This window comes from Cydia strobilella, chromosome 25 (assembly GCF_947568885.1).
Source record: "Cydia strobilella chromosome 25, ilCydStro3.1, whole genome shotgun sequence".
Taxonomy (NCBI): Eukaryota; Metazoa; Arthropoda; class Insecta; order Lepidoptera; family Tortricidae; genus Cydia; species Cydia strobilella.
This window is the reverse complement of record NC_086065.1, coordinates 4,897,550-4,916,085: the sequence shown is the minus strand read 5'-3', so window position 1 is coordinate 4,916,085 and position 18,536 is coordinate 4,897,550. Positions and strand designations below refer to the sequence as shown.

The following is an 18,536-nucleotide window of genomic DNA, read 5'->3' as shown; positions in this document are numbered from 1 at the left end:
CAATCATCATCATCATCTCATCATCATCAAGTGACTTTATAGTGTAGTGATGGCTCAGTGATGGAATCATCCATATATATAGAGAAGGACTATACGGAATACGGGCGGAAAGGCGATCCGTACACTTGGGAGAGCTCGGTACGGCTGGTGGGACAGGGAGAGGAGATTGGGATGTATTTGGAGGAGAGAGAGGGACGGAAGAGGAAGTGGCAGCAGGTGGAGGGGGGGAAGATGATGCGGCGGGAAGAGGGCGACGACAAGGAGCAAAGGAAGGTGCCGCCGAAGAAAATTATGGGTAAGTTGAATTGTAGGTACAGAAGATTCACTCTCTAACAAAATACGTCTACTACGCGCAACGCGGCGCAAGCGCGAGCACGCGTCCGTTCCGTAGCCAAAACCTCAAAATTGAGGCGGCTGCAGGTACTTGTAGCGACGCGACGAAATCGCGGAGTGAGACACGCCTGCCCGAACTTAAGTTTACTTTGCTGTATAGAAAAGTGGATGCATGCTTATTAGGAAACTGACTGTACAAGACGGAGCTATATTACGATGGGTCATCCTGCGAGCCCTTAACATGGCAGGATGTTATCCAACCCATTACTCACCGGACTTGCGAATTGTATAATTATACCCTACAGGTAACCTTACCCAGGAATATTCTAGAAACCACACGCTAAGACACATTAATTGACATGACTACTGTTAACTTATATTTCGTAAACCTTATTGCGATGGCATAGGGTTCAACGATGGTCAGTTTTGTTCTTAGTAGCAAACAGGACGCATTTATCTATCTAGCTAGTATGAAACAAACGAAAGGGACAATCTTATGTACATGAATATTAACACACACACACATTAATCGTATCTCAATATTGACACATATTAACTTGGAAAGTTAAATTTTCAACGTAAATAATAATGGTTTCTACGATAGGTGACGTCACTACATCTTCACGCTTCGTTTTACGCTGAGCATTGTTGATACTACTCCACCAATCGGGAGAGATTGTCAAAGAGTTTGCGCAGACGCGACTTGCCAATGAATATAATTTCTGTCCAATTTTAAACCTTACAGCGACGAGATATGGTTTAGTGGTAGCTTATTGTACGCATGCGTGGAACGCGTGATGGTCAAATTAGTGGAACCAATTAGGAACAAATTTAGTAAGTGATATTTATACCATCTTCAATTTGTACTACAGAAGGGACTGCTTGGAAACGTGGTGCCTAAACTCTCGCACACACTGGATTGCCCAACCAAATACCGATTCTGGCTCGAATCGTATTGTCATTTTTGTACAATATCAGAGAGATTATAATGTAGCCCAGTCGAATTATCATGAATATAATACACAAACTTTAAAATTGCACTTACCTACTTTCTATACATGGTGGCTAAAAAAATAAGTGTATTCCCGTTGCCAGGGAGGTTTGGGGACTATACTGAGCCACTTTTACTATGGGACCAACCCCGAAATCGCGAAAAAAAATTTGGCCGTTTCATACATTTTGGCTGGTCCATTTTCTATGGTAGGGTAAATATTTATTTCGCGATTTCGCGGTTGGTCCCATACTAAAAGTTGCTCAGTAGAATCCCAAAACCTCCCTGACAACGGAAATGCACTTATTTTTTAGCCACCTTGTATATAACCTGGCAAACCAATGTTGCCAATCAAAGCAGCAAATTTGAAAAATGTGGGCGCGATCAGTAGATATCTTGACTCTAATAAGTTGGTTTGCTAGACTACATAAGACAGGCTCCCTAATTAAAGCGCAAAGAGGTAATCTTTTACAAAATTTAATCGTGTAAGTCATGCGATCCACATCCTCATAATCAACATTTAAAACCCCATGAGTCCCATGATATATATAATTCACGCTATCCAATCAGAGAGTAGCATCTTTGGCCTTGTTGTCCTTTTTCATCAGAGTCGATAGCACTAATTAATACAGTTCCTCGCGCGCAACATGTTTCGCGGTACCTTTTGTATTGCGCTCAGCTGACATTTATCTCTCACTATTAAGCCACCGGTTTCTAAACTACCTACGGCCGACCAAAGTAATCGGGAAGACGCCCGAATCCGGCCCGTGAAAAGGAAGTGAAAGGAAAAAACCGAAGGCTTGGCCGTGGTCCCCAAACGTAAAAGTTTAGAAACCCCTGCATAATTTTCCTAGCACAACTGCTACTAATGACATTCAAATATGAATGTCATTAGTAACAGTTGTCGCCAAAGTAGTTATCACACAAGATGGCCTCTCAGAGCGCTCGTGCTCGCAGGCATGATAACACAACCGGTCCACGCTCTCCTATTAGCTTATCTTTGCCGATAAAATTAATAAACGAAGTGACAAAATTATAAACTTGTGCGATACACCCGATACAGTTGGCGGCGTCGCGTCTTCGATTCGGACGTTTAAAAAGTTTGCGTATTGTCTCTGCGCGCGAGTGTATTTTGTTTGTTTTTTTAATTTAGCGCAACATCTGTTGCTGTTATTGTGTTTTCTTATGCATGTTTTATATTAAGTGCCAGTGTTTGTGACTTTAATTTAAGCGTGGTAATGTTTTTGGTATCAAGTGAAATATCTGGATTTTAAGTAACCAACAGTGGCATATAAATGCTGTTATACTGTGGCATGTATATGCTGATTTAGTAAAGTAATATGAGCAAGGTATAACTTTGTTTTTAAGTTGACTATAGTAATGTTGTCGCCAGCTGTGAGCATAATTATAGTATGCTACAGGCAATATTTATTTATGACTTGTATTGTAATATCACTTCTTAAATAGACTATCAAAACAACATAACTGCACATTTTTTCTTTAGTCTGACTAGGTATTTTTCACTTCGGATGATAGAATTTATGCACGCTACATATAGTTTGGCCCAGGACTGTCTCATTTCAAACATAGACAGAGAGAATCATACTGTCTTTGTTTTACGCTAGTATTAGCATCCAAAAGAAAGGGATGAGAATAATTTTCCTGGTTTTTACTGACTGACAAGTTGTGTTTGCCAGACTATAGCAAGTATTACTTTTTTTTTACTCGTTTGCGTAGCTCATGCTTATTGTAAACTAAGCACTACTGGCATCCCCAGCGTGTTTAAGGCTGCAGGGCAGAGTGGAAAAGGCATGAATCTAGTATAAAACTGGATTAGGACTCATGCCTAACTGTCATGAGGTGGGGAACTGTCAGAACGGTATAGTCTTATGTATCTTTCAGTAGGAGTAGCAGAGAAAGCGTTATTATTGTTTATCCTTGTTACAGTCTAACTTTTTTTTTATTCCTCACTGTAAATTTGTACGGTTTATGGTGGGCTACAAATCTATTCGACCAATCATATTGTCGCATTGCGTATGTTCTGTCCCTTACGGGCGCACGCGGTGGGCCACTTCTATAGGACCCTACCTTCTATAAGAAAAGGTGAGCGTAGACCTTCCAACAGTGTAAGTAATGACACAAACAGATGTACCTACTAAAAATAACTGGTTTGGTACTAAACGTTATAATTTAATGTAATGAACCAATCAAAAGTCCAAGTTGATCCTTAATAAATTAATTAATTTATTTATTTATAAGTGAAATCTTGAGACTAGTCTTGAAATAGTTTGGAACAATTGAACAGCAATCAGGGCTACCGTTTTTGCTCACCAGTTGGCGCCACTGTAGATGTAGGTCCAGAAAAACAGATCTCAAAATTCTTCTATGCTTATTTTTATAAAATCAATACGTTCTATACACAAAGGTATTTTAACGTCTAAATGTTCCATTTTTTCAACCTGTTTAATTTTGGATATATTTTAGTTGGCCCTTTTTTGAACTACTAACTTATTGAGCTATACGAGTATCTATTGTTTATTGATCAAAGATGGTCAAAGATTTACCACGATTATGAATAAGGAGTGAAAATTCCTGATAAAAAAGCTTGAAAACCCCCCAAACTTTTATGCATTTGACATTTTGAAAGACCTCCATCTACACTAGCGCCCCTAGCGGCGAAATTGAACGCGGTAGCCCTCATTGTAGGATACACGGAAAGAACATGTCTATTAGAGTTTTGAATGATTCACGGTTAGTTTCACTAGACTTATATTGACTGGGATATAGACCGTGATTACCTTTTGTATTATTTGTGAGCTCCCGATATTTCGACGCAGTTACATGCATCATGTTCACGGGTGACTGAAGATAGCGGGTGGGTGTCAAAGTTGTGTAGACAGCGCTCTGTCTACCCTCATTCTTGCGCGTCGGCTGCGTTCACTTTCAACGTTACCAACGGTCGCATTCACACTTGTTGGTCCGGTCGCGCTCACACTCGTTGGTCTATCCAAACACACTACACTCACGGTGTCACTACCCGTGTTTGATTCGGATATCACTGGTTTTTTACACAAACAAATCACAGGATTCCACACATTTGACAGTTTAAACCCATCTTCACGATTAAAATTTTTGATTCGGATATCACTGGTTTTTTACACAAACAAATCACAGGATTCCACACATTTGACAGTTTAAACCCATCTTCACGATTAAAATTTTTGTATTTGTGAATTTCAACGGCTTCTCTTACCAATCTTGGTATATAGTGGCGTTCTGTCGAAATGACCTTGGGACTATGCAACTCGATCCAGTGATTTGTACCCGACTCAAGGAGATGCTGAGCAATACACCCACCCGCTATCTTCAGTCACCCGTGAACATGATGCATGTAACTGCGTCGAAATATCGGGAGCTCACAAATAATACAAAAGGTAATCACGGTCTATATCCCGGTCAATATAAGTCTAACATGTCTATTGTCTACTGTCTAGTCGCTTTTTAGTATTTGTTGTTATAGCGGCAACAAATACATCATCTGTAAATATTTCAACTGTCTAGCTATCACGGTTCATGAGATACAGCGGTGACAGACAGACAGACGGACAGCGGAGTCTTAGTAATAGGGTCCCGTTTTTACCCTTTGGGTACGGAACCCTGAAAAGGTTGTGTTAATATATTATACAGTGGTTTCATTTTTGGAAAAAAGTGGCTAGACATGTTCTTTCTGTGTAGGTACCATTCAATTGTTAGTGTTTTATAGGTATTTGTATATTTCTAAAAATTCATAACCGACGTTGCTCAGCTAATGGATCTACAGACGGAACCGCATTGTATTATAATCGCTAACGCTATCCGTTTGAAAGAGACAGCAATATACATATATCTTTTTCATACTATTATATTAAATATATTAAACCTGGGGCCCGTTTCTCAAAAGCTTGTAGCTTGTAATACAAGTGGAAGTCCCTTTCTAACAAAAGCTGTCAAAAAGTGACATCCGCTTGTATTACAAGTTACAAGCTTTTGAGAAACGGGCCCCGGGTCACTCACGTTTATAAAGTCGATGATTGCTCGACATGTTTCGCTCCATAACGAGGAGCATTTTCGAAGATCGCTCGCGTTGTTCGCCCGACGCAGACTGCGGGCTGCAGCCCTCCGCGACCGATTACTCGGTGCGGGCGACGGCGGCGGCACAACATGTCGAGCAATCATCGACTTTATAAACGTGAGTGACCCGGTTTAATATATTTAATATGTCAGTGCCTCACGGAAGTTTTGTTATTAAAATTTCATACTATTATTTAATACTTTCATAATTATACACCCCAGGCCATAAGTATGGAAACAACGTTGTTTTCTTTAATATCTCATGTTTCTAGTTTCTATCTTTGTTGTATATATTTGTAAACTAAGACTTACATTAGGCAAACCCAAAAGATTAAAAATACACGCTTAAGGCGTCCGTAAATCCTGTTTTTCTAAGAGGCGTTGATATTCGTAGACGTGGAAAAAATATATCTAGTTCTTGACTATATTATCTTTAACAACATAGCTTCCGATACACGAATTATGACACTTCGCTCGATACAATTAATTCCCAAAGTGACCTCTAACTCGGACTTTTAATCCTACTTTGCTCGGTTATTTATTATGTGAAACTATAAACAAAAAAAGAAGAAAAAACAATCTTAACATAAATAGTAATTTCATAGCTTTAGAATTTCGATATTGTAAGGTAACGTTTTTAAAATAAATAAAAACCGACAAAATTCGATCAAAATTGACACTTGGCGCGTATGTTCTTTCCCGTTCTTTCTTGCGAAATGTGACAAAGACAGCGGCATACCGATGGAACGGCCTTAATATCAAACATCCTAAAATATTGTCCAAAAGATAAAAAAATAAAGTAGGAAAAAGTTACATAATTATACCTACCCTTTAATTACATAACAAAATGTTGAATTGGCAACTATCACAGCCAGAGTAATTTACTTTTAAAATGTTCTATTATTATTTTTACCAAATTGTCAATGAGTAGTATAGAATCCATCGCTTAAAAGATCACACTTTTCTTTTGAAATATAAGCTTGTTTCCATACTTTTGGCCTGGGGTGTAGCTGTATCTCTGTCTGTTGTCATTCATTCATAATTAAGTTGATCGCCTACAAACGTACATCACTGTAATAAAACATGCAACATTTCAAAGTAAATCATCATATCAATTGATAAAGAACCTAGTAACACACTTATCAAACGATTGTATTCCTAATTAATAAACACATAACTCCTATAATCGTTAGCCAACCATTTTTAGGGTTCCGTATCTAAAAAGGAAGAAACGAAGCCCTTGTAGGATCACTGTTGTCCGTCCGTCCGTCCGTCTGTCAAGGCCCTTTATCTCGGGAACGCGTGGAGGTATCGAGTTGAAATTAAAACCATATACTCAGGCCTACACCAGAACGGCTACCACGAGTTTGGCAGTGTCATAAGCGCTATCGAGAACGTAACTTACTTTCTATGCATCTCGCTCGTACTCGCATATTAGTGCGAGCGAGATGTATAGAAAATAAATTACGTAAACGTTAGCGTATATGTCCGTTTTGACACTGTCAGTGACTCATGGTACGGGTACTGGAAGACGTGAAAAAATTTAACTTCTAAGTTATCGTAAAGGAAAGATACGGCCTTTTATGCCTAAAAACATATATTTCGTTTATAGGGTACTTCCCGTTGACCTAAAACTATGAAATTTGGCAAGTAATATCGTCTAAAACAAATGCAAGAAAAAAATCTGAAAACTATAAATATGTAAAAAATAAATAAATATAAAGTTAAATAATATTGTCTTCGGCTACCGCGATAGTTACTCATGAAATAAAACTATGAAAACGGATTATATCGCGTATATTGATTTTATAATACATCCCGACGTTTCGAACCCTTTACAGCGTTCGTGGTCAACGGGTGACTGAGGAAAAATTACAAAGTGCAAAAATACCCACATACTAAAATAATGAACAATCAGACTATAAACTTCAAGGCTGGTTGTACATGCAAAATCGGTTCATAAGGTTTAAGGTTTAGGGTTTAGGTTTAAGGGGTTTTATAAAGTTAAATTTGTAAGGAGTTAAGGAACCCTCCGTGGGCGAGTCCGACTCGCACTTGTCCGGTTTTTGACTCTTATTCTTATTACAATGATATAAAGTTCAATAACTAACTTTAGTTTATACAGAAATGAACAAAGGCAGAGATACTTGCTGACAAAGTAAAGAATGTAGTAAATGTACTAAACTTGATAGGTTGTTAGCACATTTGTGTTTATTAATGTTTATAATGATAACGACCTAAGGAACGATAATGTTAAGTAAATTGTACTTGTACCTACTTCTTACATCATATTAGGTATTATCATAGAGTAACTTATACTAGAGCGGTACTGTCATAGTAAATTTTGTAACCCCAGTAAATTCACGGCCATCTGTCGACACACTTTAAAACTAAAAATGAAGATTTATAAAAATAAAAATACGATAGAATGTATTTAAATATAGATAAATGATTTTTTTTAATTGAATTAATTATTTTTATGATTTTGACCCATGTTTTTTCACTTGCGTTAAAATTGTTAAATAACAAACGAAACCGTCAACGCCATCTATACGACTGTAGGCCAAAACTAGTAGCGCCCTCTGAACGAGAATCAAATTTTCTTGATTTTCGAGGCACGTTTTTTCCTTAGACTGTATTACGGAGTTATATCTATCTTTGGTATTATCAATAAATATTTTCTTACAATGCATTTGCTCTGAAAATTCTTCTTTGTAATAACAATATATTCTTTATTGTGCATAATTAAAACAAATTTAGATACATTATAATTAACATAGCGAACTAACCAACAACAGGCGGTCTTATCGCTAAAAAGCGATCTCTTACAGACAACCTTCAGGAAGTAGAATTTACCGTATGGAAGAAATAAATGGGTAGAAAAATAAACGGATAACAAGAGTAGGAGATTTTTTTAAAATAAAATCAGCACAGATAAATATATAACAATATACATACAAAAATAGTTAGGTACATACATATTAAAGATCATACTAATAAATATTCAAAATAAATACATATATAAATATCTATACATATACATACACATCTTCTTTGTATCCACATAGATACGGAAAAGACCACTTTTCTGCAGGTGTGCGGAAAAGTTGTTCTGATTGTTCTTGCGGCGTAATTTGCCAATTTGCACTTGCAGAGATAGTTGACCCCCTGCAAACACATTTCAGGGGGTCAGATATATCTGCAGCTGACTGTCCGTCGAGAAGAAACGCTGTATATCACCACCAATCTTTACAGAAAAGTCAGAAAACCACAACAAAATCAGTCGACCCGTCTTTAGGGGCCCACTAACTATCAGTCCGCCGGTCGATGTCGGCCTGTCAGCACAGGGCGGACACGCTATACATCAAAAATCACTTGCATTTCTGTGTGAACGGCACGTCTGTACACGCGTCGTGCGTCATAGTGTAAGTTGCTTAAAAACAGTACTGAGCGTGAGCGGCCGGCAAACGGCCGTCAATCTGCTGTTGCGGGGCGAGGTAATTCGATTCGGGGCGGGGCGGTGAGTGGCCGTTCTGTATGATAATACTATTACTTATTCTGTGCTGTCAGTTTGAACAAAAATTTGACAGTTCCGAACAACTGACACCCCAGTGGGCCCCTTTAGAGATAATTTACAAAATTTGTACATCGAGAAACAGCCTCTTACCATTAACACATACACGTATTTATTAATTTCCTCCTGTAATGCATTTGTCAAACGTGTGATCTGAGTGCGGAAATGCATACCTCAGCTTTTAACGTTGTAAAACACTTACGTTTGTTTGTTTAATTATTTACTTTTCACACATGTATCACAACTATCTATATTTCACACATGTTATACTGTTACTTAAAATTTTTATCTTATTTTATTTATTTTCGCCCTCTTTTATAAATTTATTGACTTTCCTCTAGTCTATTGTACGCAGTGCTATATTTGTCTACCGTTCTTCATCAATTCTCATCTACTCAAAGGTTAACTGGAAGAAATCCCTTAAAAGGGATAAGTTCGCCTTTGTACTGCCTATTTCTGTGACATATTTGTGTTCTATGTCTTTGTACAATAAAGAGTTTATACATACATACATACATACATACATACAACTATCAACTATCACAAGTAAGTATTGTTCCTTAGTTCATACTGAATTAAAGTAAAATAAATGCAAAATCACTACAGTATGGTCGGAGTCGAACTGTGCTTACTTATGGCACAAATGGAACTGTGCGAGTCACCAGTATGCCGGTGTGGAGCACCCGAGCAGACCGTACACCACACGGTATTTGATTGTCCTCTAACCAGATACCATGGGCAGGTGGAGGATTTCACCACCTTGACCAAGGAAGCGGTACAATATCTAGAAACTGTAAAGCTCTGAAGTAAAGTAACACAAAAAGCCATACGAAAAAAAAAATGGTCGGAGTCGAAACGATTTTATACATTTGTATATCTAAAAGTGTAAATATATCGATAGGTGGCCATTATCAGCCACGCGCGAGGTCAAGTCCGCAATTCAAAAAACATTTCATCTTATACAATAAATTTCTTGCCCCCCCAGATTTGTAATAAGTGTATGTACTCGGAGGTCAGACTTAAAATGGTCAGTCGGTGGAAGCCAACTAACATTGGGACTTTGTGATCCGTGATCTCAATCTGTAATCATCATGACTACACATTTAATAAGTTATTTGTATTTATGAACATCCTTGAATGACAGTTTTTAATGATTCACGGTTAGTTTCACTAGACTTAGTTTTAATTACATATATACATTTCGGAGAGTGTGCCGAGGAACTGCACAACCTTATTCCTCCGTCCCATTTTTACCATCGGACCACACGACAAACGGCACTCCGGCATCGCTTCATGGTAGGAACTCCAAAAATACGCACGAAGCGTTTTGCTTCCACATTCCTCTGCGAACTGCCAAGGAGTGGAACGCCCTGCCCGAGTCTGTGTTTCCGCATGAGTACAATTTGGAGCTCTTCAAGGCAAGAGTTAATAGGTATCTCATAGGTAAACGTGGTCCACCGTAGACCACATCATCACTTACCATCAGGTGGGATCGTGGTCAAACGCCTGCTTATTCATCATAAAAAAAAATTGACGGTAATTTTCCAATACCTTTTTAACATATAAATTGTTAGTTTTCATAATTTGTATTGTTTTTGATTATCATTGTTGACATTTTATAATTATATGTTTGCATGCCAAATTATTGACGATCATAATATAAATTCATATAGATTAGTGTTAGTGTAAGAATAATTTTCACAGTACATATGGTGCTACTTTCTCGCACTAGTGCGTCAAATAGCACTTTTCGTGCATATGTCGAAAGTTTAAAGGGCCATATGTACTGTAAAACGTTGTACGATACACGTGCGAATAGGTAATTCGCAACTCGTGTCGATTTAAAACACTCCCTGCGGTTTTGTTTTAATTTATTGCCACTCGTTTCGAAGTTCCTCTTTTCCGCACTTGTATCGTAAATAACTAATATCGTAATTTATCATTATGAAATAAATAAACTAAACTAAACTACCCGTGAACAAGATGCATGTAACTGCGTCGAAATATCGGGAGCTCGAAAACAATAAAAAAGGTAATCACGGTCCATATCCCGGTCCATATAAGTCTAGTGACACTTAAATGATTCTAGATTCTCTAATCTTACTAATCAAATTATTTTATTAAATATTTTGATGTTTTATTTCTACTTTCCTATTTAATGTCGTTTTTTATGAGTATTAGTCATTTATATCTTCTTCTTCTTGTGCCATGTCCTCATCGGACGTCGGCGACCATCTCTCGGAACTTATTTCCATCTTCACCGCTTAGACCGGGCCCGTTTCTCAAAAGCTTGTAACTTGTAATACAAGCGGATGTCACTTTTTGACAGCTTTTGTTAGAACTTCCACTTGTATTACAATTAAGTTACAAGCTTTGGATAAACGGGCCCTAGGGAAGCCCCATTTCTTTTTGAGCAACTCGCAACATCAATCACATTTACAATCGGGTCTATCGCAAATTTATTTTGTTACCTTTATTTACCGACGTTTCGACACAGGTTTCACGGTCGTGGTCGCGGCTAACTACCAACATAATTTCCTCCTTAAGTGTCAGTGTGCAGACTTCGCAGATGAAAATGTTATAGCGAAAATCTAATGTGCAACGATTCGAGATTATATAATATTTTCATTACCCGCCCTCTAACACGAGTAATAGGAGTATCAATCCAATTTCGCCACACCCTCACGCGTATTTGACATGCTAAGTGAATGTACAAACACTTCACAAGTTCACACTATACATAAGTCTGAAAAATTATCGAATTGACGTAACTCCATTCTATTTTACGCGATATTGCTAACTGCTGTCAAATTATGGATTGTGTAAACTTGTTGTCAACTTGGATTGTACCACTTGTACATACAGTCGCTGTCAGATATATCGGAGCGGCCATGGTGCTCATAAATATCTGAACACGCCTCCATTCTCAAGGCGCTACAAGTGCGTATTTAGATTTTGAGCACCTCGGTCGCTCCGATATATCTGATGGCGACTGTAGCCGGTTACTAACGACACAGACTTATGCATTGTGAGTCTTATTGCAAGGTGATAAGGTAGTCCAATGGTTAGTTAAGTATACATATCGTCGCTATACTTACTCAACCTCATATCTGCAACAATCATTTGATGGAAATGTCGCTTTTCTTTCATTCGGAATACGGGTGTTTTTGTCACCAAATGAGTGTTGCAGATACGAGGTTGAGTAAGTATAGCGGCGATATAGGGTATTTAACGCGTAGTTTGTGACGTTTCGGAGGCACAACACTTGGTGTTAATATTATAATCCTTGAAAACAACAACCTCACGAAAAAGTTCAAAATCTTAATATGAAGACCGAACACGCCTATATTATATGATAGTTTTGATTCGAAGCCCCATTGATCATTTTGTGTCGTTTTCAAGCAAAAGGTACCACATTGTCGCTTGCCATAAGGACACTGACAGGTTTTTCGTATAAAGATACAAGCAATTTTCGTCCTTATGGTAAGCGACAATGTGGTACCTTTTGATTGAAAACGTCACATTTAATGGTCTTAACATTGGACTATTATTACTAACGTATAGCATCGGCACACAGAACTAGTATTTTGCGTAATGAGTTGATGTTGTTTTGACAACAAACCATAGAAGCGGAGCGTGAGTCTAGCGACCTAAACGCGTAAACGCCATGAATTTTACGGCGCTTACGACGTTTTAGTCGCGTGATACAGGTTGCGATTGCGACAATTACATTGTTTGATATAGCTTCTCTATAATAATATCTCAATGGGTCTTAATCACCAGTTCCACTTTACCAAAATTGCTTTCAGAAAAAAAACATGTGATAATATAATAGTAGATTGTGTCACAAGGGAGCAAAATGACATATTTACGACGAGGGCGTACATTGAATCTTGAACGAAGCGAAGGATTCTAACATAGAATCCTGAGCGTAGTGAGGGATTCAAGTGTTAACGCCCAAGGTGGAAATAATTTTGCTACCATGTGACACATACTGTTTTTCACATCACCTATGACGGAATTGTTATGTTCCAAAATATTATTTAACCTAAAAAAATTGTGTGAAAAAAAAGAAAAAAATTTAGAAAAATGCCACTTTGATCCCTCCTAGCAGGGAAGAAAAGTGCCACTTTGATCCCTCCTAGCGGGGAAGAAAAAGCCCTTTTTCGAATATTACTATATTACTTACACAAATCACAAGTGAGTTTGAAGAGTCCCTTAGTTTTCTCAAGGAACCCATCATCAGAACTTGTTTTTGTGACAATGATTCCTTTTTAGTACCCAATACTGTAGTCCCTTAAGGAAACCTTGCCTGTTAATTCTACAGCCGTAACATGAAAGTTTATTCTGTACCCTAAAGGGGCCCACTGACTATCAGTCCGCCGGACGATATCGGCCTGTCAGTTGTTCGGAACTGTCAAATTTTTGTTCTAACTGACAGGCCGATATCGTCCGGCGGACTGATAGTCAGTGGGCTCCTTGAGTCCCAGCTTTTTTAAACGTCAAAGTCCTAGAGGCCTCTTGTTCATTTTTTTGCACATAATAAATATTTGCTGTCAGTCCTGAACAGACTATTTACAACTCTATGGACTGTCAGAATACTCCGCGCGAACATTCAAATTTGAAAGCGGGGGGGCATTTAAACATTTTGCACCGAAATATGTACAGTCGCCATCAGATATATCTGAGCGGTCAAGGCTCTCACAAATATCTGAACACGCCTCTATTGTCAAGGCGTTAGAGTGCGTGTTCAGATATTATGAACACCTTGGCCGCTCCGATATATCTGATGGTGACTGTACTATCGGTGTTTATTACTATAGTAATTTACTTAATGCTGGGACTGAAGGGTGATTTTTATCATGTACATAATTTGGTACCGCAGGACTTAGGAGGTTAAGTCCTTCCCCGGGCCTCAAACTATCTGCATACATACCAAATTTCATCAGAGCTCGTTCCCACTATGTCGGATGTCGGCGCCGACTTTTAATCGGGTGTCGGCGCCTCTGTTCATACTAGTCGGCTATCGGGACGATTTTTAATTGGGTGTCGGTGCCTCTGTTCACACTAGTCGGCTGTCGGCCATGACCGCAGCTGGTGCCATTTGAGGTTCTCAATGAGAACCTCTCATTTGACGCGCGGGAGGCACAGGGGGTGCGGCGCGGGCGGGGTTGGTCCGACATCCGACATCATGTGATTTTTTTCTGGACGGAGGGCTGACAAAACGCACGATAATTTATGTCGGATCCGACACAAAATCGTTGTCGTTCGTGTGTGAACAGCTTCATATAAAATGTTCTGCCGCTACGACACCCGATTAAAAATCGGACCGACATCCGACATAGTGGGAACGAGCTCTTATCGGTTCAGCGGTTTAAGCGTGAAGAAACACGCACAGACTTTCGCACTTATAATATTAGTAGGGATGAAATATTAGTACTGATACTGTAATTCCGCATTTTCACAGTGCACACGTAAATACCTGAGTCTAGCCTAATCTTTCCTTCCCGCTATCTACGTTTTATCACGCTTGTCTCGCGCTATCGTGCAATCGTATTCATAATCATTGTTTGCGCCAATTCGGTAATGTTAGTAATGTAGCGGAAATGTTATGTAATTTACAAGCGGGAGGTATTAATTTCTTATTCTGTTTTTATTTATTTTATTTTGGTTCATGGAAAACCAACAGCGCTAAACATATCAACAAACTATAATAGAATTAGAGAGCCAATTATAGGTTTTCACTTATAGAAACGGAATAAAATATAACAAGCTTATTGGCCAACTTAATTACACATGTACAAGTTCATACAGCACAAGAACAGAGGATCGATATGAATATGATCGATTATTACAAAAAATGAGTAGAAAAGAAGGTAAAATCTGTTAGGTAGTACATTTAGCCACAGTACATTAGCCCTGACCTGCGCCAGAATCATTGTCACCCATAAAGTATCTAATTAATTTGGCGAAATCAATAATTGATTTGGAAACGAAGGTTTAATTTAATATTAAAAGGTCTTTAGTGCCTAACAGATACCCAATCCCAGTCAAAATTGGGCAAAAATTAGTTTGATTGAAGCTAAGATTGAAAATGGAAACATTATTCTTAATCTCCTCAAACCATACCTCAAACGGTGACACTTTTGTTCAAATAAGCTGGAAGAGATTCTTTATAGGGACAAGTTCGCCTTTGTACCTAAACTTATATGAATTGCATGTTAACCATTTTTTTTGTACAATAAAGTGATTGTACTACTATAACTTTCAAAAATAATGAAGTCTTTAGACTCCCTATTTTTCATACAAATTAAATATTATCTTCAATGTACGTCATTATCGTTGTAATGGGGTTGGCCGGTCGAAATAATTAGCAGATGGCGCCAGCATAGCTTGCCCTGTCAATCCCTAGAATTGTGTCAAATGTTTGTTTTTTTAACGCCCTGGATGCCAGCCCTTTAAGCCAAATCTCATAGAAAAAGGGGCCAGCTATGATGGCGCCATCTCTGCAAACCTTTGACAGTTGCCAACTCCATTGGCGTTGCTTGTCACGCCTTCAACATAACAAAATTCGCAATACATTGCACCGTAAAGTGTACTAAAAATCAATACACAAGTTACTTTTAAATATCGCTGAACAAATGTTGGTCAGTTTTTCTCGTGTTACAGGCCACAGCCGGTATGATTGAATAGACTCACCATTTTGCATACCTTCACACCCAAGTTTCTTATTCAGCACAACTCGATCGGCCTTGATCCACATTAGACTGAATAGTCAGACAGACGGACAAATCCAATTTGCGGGTGCCATTCTGGGTGCGGGGGTTCTCTAAAGTCAATCTCAATCTGCACGTTTGTGTGAAATTGGGTCAAAGGATCGTAGGAATAGGGACAAAGTTTAGTACATTCTTGAATCACTACATAGTATCCCAGGTAGCAAAGTGACGTCAGCGACGTCTTAATGACGAAACAATGACGTCATAAAGACGTCGCTGACGACATAATGACGTATAAATGCTACCTGGGATAAAACAAAGTCGCTTTCTGCTGTCTGTCTGTCCCTATGTATGCTTAGATCCTAAATTTACGCAACGCATATTGTTGCGGTTTATTTTAATAGATAGTGATTCAAGAGGAAGGTTTATATGTATAATCAGCATTGCACCCGTGCGAAACCGGGGCGGGTCGCTAGTCTGTTTATATAGAAATATATCTCTTCTCTTTTTCTTTAGATTATAAGAATATTCTTATAATCTTATTACTAGTCTTATAATATAATCTTAATAGGTTCAAATCCAAATTTGAGGCCACAATAAATAGTACCTACATTATAGTGCACTTCGAACACGATCATCTTTTTAGTTCCCCACTAATCCCACAATAGACACACTTATTACACACTAGCTTTTGCCCGCGACTTCGTCTGGCGTGGACTTAGTAACCGCAGCTAGAGTAAGAATAGCGCCTGGAAAATTCTCATAGCAATCTAAATTTCAGCATATTATGCACACAAATTAGCAGGCACTTCGTTAATTATCTCAATTCCACCCCGCATTTTACTTTCTTAAGGGATGATTTTCGGGATAAAAACTATCCTATGTCCTTCTCAGGGACTCAACCTATGTCTATGCCAAATTTCATCTAAATCGGTTCAGCGGTTTAAGCGTGAAGAGGGAACACACAGACAGACAGACAGACAGACTTTCGCATTTATAATATTAGTATGGATATGGATAGTCAATACTAAGCGCGTATATTCAATGATAGATGGCGCGCGTATGCTATTTATGATATAAATATAACTGTTGATAGTAACTGCTTAGATGGAAATGTCATTTGATACCTTTATTATTTACATCGTTAAACACGTTACCACGCTTGTATTTTAATTGATTTATAATATTAATTTAACTAGCTATTATTATTGTGAAACAGTAATTAACTGCCCAGTCGGATGAAGAAAATGGTAGCAGTGTGTTGTGAAACAAAATTGAAAAGTAATTTAAGCAAATCGAAACATTTCTACATACTGACTGTTATGCAGTTTATGTGACAGTGACTTTATACTGGAAAATTAACGCCATCTACCGAATAAAATAAGATCGAGGCGCATTACAAGACTAAGAGTTATCTAGTCAACATCTAATGAAAGCTTTTGAGGTTTAGTATAATCGTGAATACGGTTAAACAACGTTTTGTTTCGACCGGCCGATGATATAACTTTAACTGTACTGGTACTAAAAATACAGTTCTCCATGTGGTGGCAAAATCATCTTCAGAAGAGACCCGAACCGTCAGCCAACATCAAGAGATATACAGTTGCCCACCAATCATCCACCAGAACATTCGGGGAACTGGTCATATAGCATTCACTCAACTCATAAATAAGCACCATCTCTTGGTATATTAAGAATACTCCATTTAATGTCCGCGCCATCTGACGTTAAAACTGAGAAGTAGAAACAAGCACTACAATTCAACTAGTTGCGTTTAAATCTACGCCCACCATTAAGAAAATTCAACAGTTCATGAGAGGTCTGAGGATTAGACTTATTCATAAAAAGGCAGCGACATCTTTTAGTAATCCCATCAAACCACTCAAAAAGTGTCTGCCTCTATCAAGAACTTGACATTGAAGACATCACTTACTCAAAAGACAACACCAACTACAGAAGAGGTTTGAAAAATCAACGGGAAACTAATAGTGGTTCATATGTTCAGAAACAAACATTAAAATCATAGTGTCGCCATCTATTGACAATACGGAGAACTACAAACCAAATTGACCGAACTACCGCATAAATTTTGACTGTAAATCGTTTGATAAATCGTTACTGTTAGCTGAAAAGCGAAGTGAACCAGTGGAAATAACAGCGGTAATCACGGATTTTTTCAATATGGTGGAGGATACGGCGGCGGCGTCCGAGCGCGTCTCGGCGGCTGCTGTGCTCCAGTTTGCGGCGCGGGAGGCGCGTGAGGGGCGCAGGCTCGCGGAGTTCGGGGCGCATGCGTTCACCAGCGTCGCTTACAATACCTATAGTAAGTCTACAACGTTTAACTTTATTGGCAAAACGTTTTATAGGCGGGACTTGCATTAGGTTGGTATGGTTTATTTGGTATTTATTTATTTAATCGTATGGCGATATAGTCACATAGGCAAAAATTATGTACAGTATTTTATTTTATAAGGCAACATCCAAGTTTTGCAACCACTGCACAGCGTCGGCCGTCAGGTCTACTAGATCATCCGGGCTACCCGGGTATGCACGGAGTGGGCACCGCTGGATGATGTGCTCCATGGTCTGGTCCTCGATGCCGCAATCGCATAGCGCAGAGTCACTCCAGCCCCACTTATGCCGGAAGAAGTTGTATCGCCCGTGCCCGGTTCTTAGGCGGTTTAAGCGACACCATAGTTTCCTAGGAAGGTCGGTCCCCTTGCTCATAATAGTCGGATCTATATTCGCGGCCGGGGTACCGTCAGCTTGTTTTATCCATTCTTGTTTCCAGTGCTGCTTTACGTCGAAGGAA

The 18,536-nt window shown here is 38.7% G+C and overlaps 2 protein-coding genes across 6 annotated transcripts in view; both read left to right on the top strand.

The window, feature by feature from the left end:
• LOC134752890 (histone H3-like) overlaps nt 1-18,536 on the top strand; it is a 115,691-nt gene that overhangs the window by 32,748 nt on the left and 64,407 nt on the right. The gene's annotated exons all lie outside the window — the stretch shown is intronic.
• LOC134752801 (transcription factor CP2-like protein 1) overlaps nt 61-18,536 on the top strand; it is a 66,281-nt gene continuing 47,805 nt past the window's right edge. For 4 of the 5 annotated variants that reach the window (XM_063688532.1, XM_063688530.1, XM_063688529.1 and 1 more), the window contains exon 1: nt 61-295. In XM_063688532.1, coding sequence (XP_063544602.1) covers nt 61-295 — 235 coding nt within the window. Of the gene's footprint in view, nt 296-17,834; nt 18,048-18,536 lie in introns of those variants that run through there. The other variant, XM_063688531.1, reaches the window with a different exon arrangement.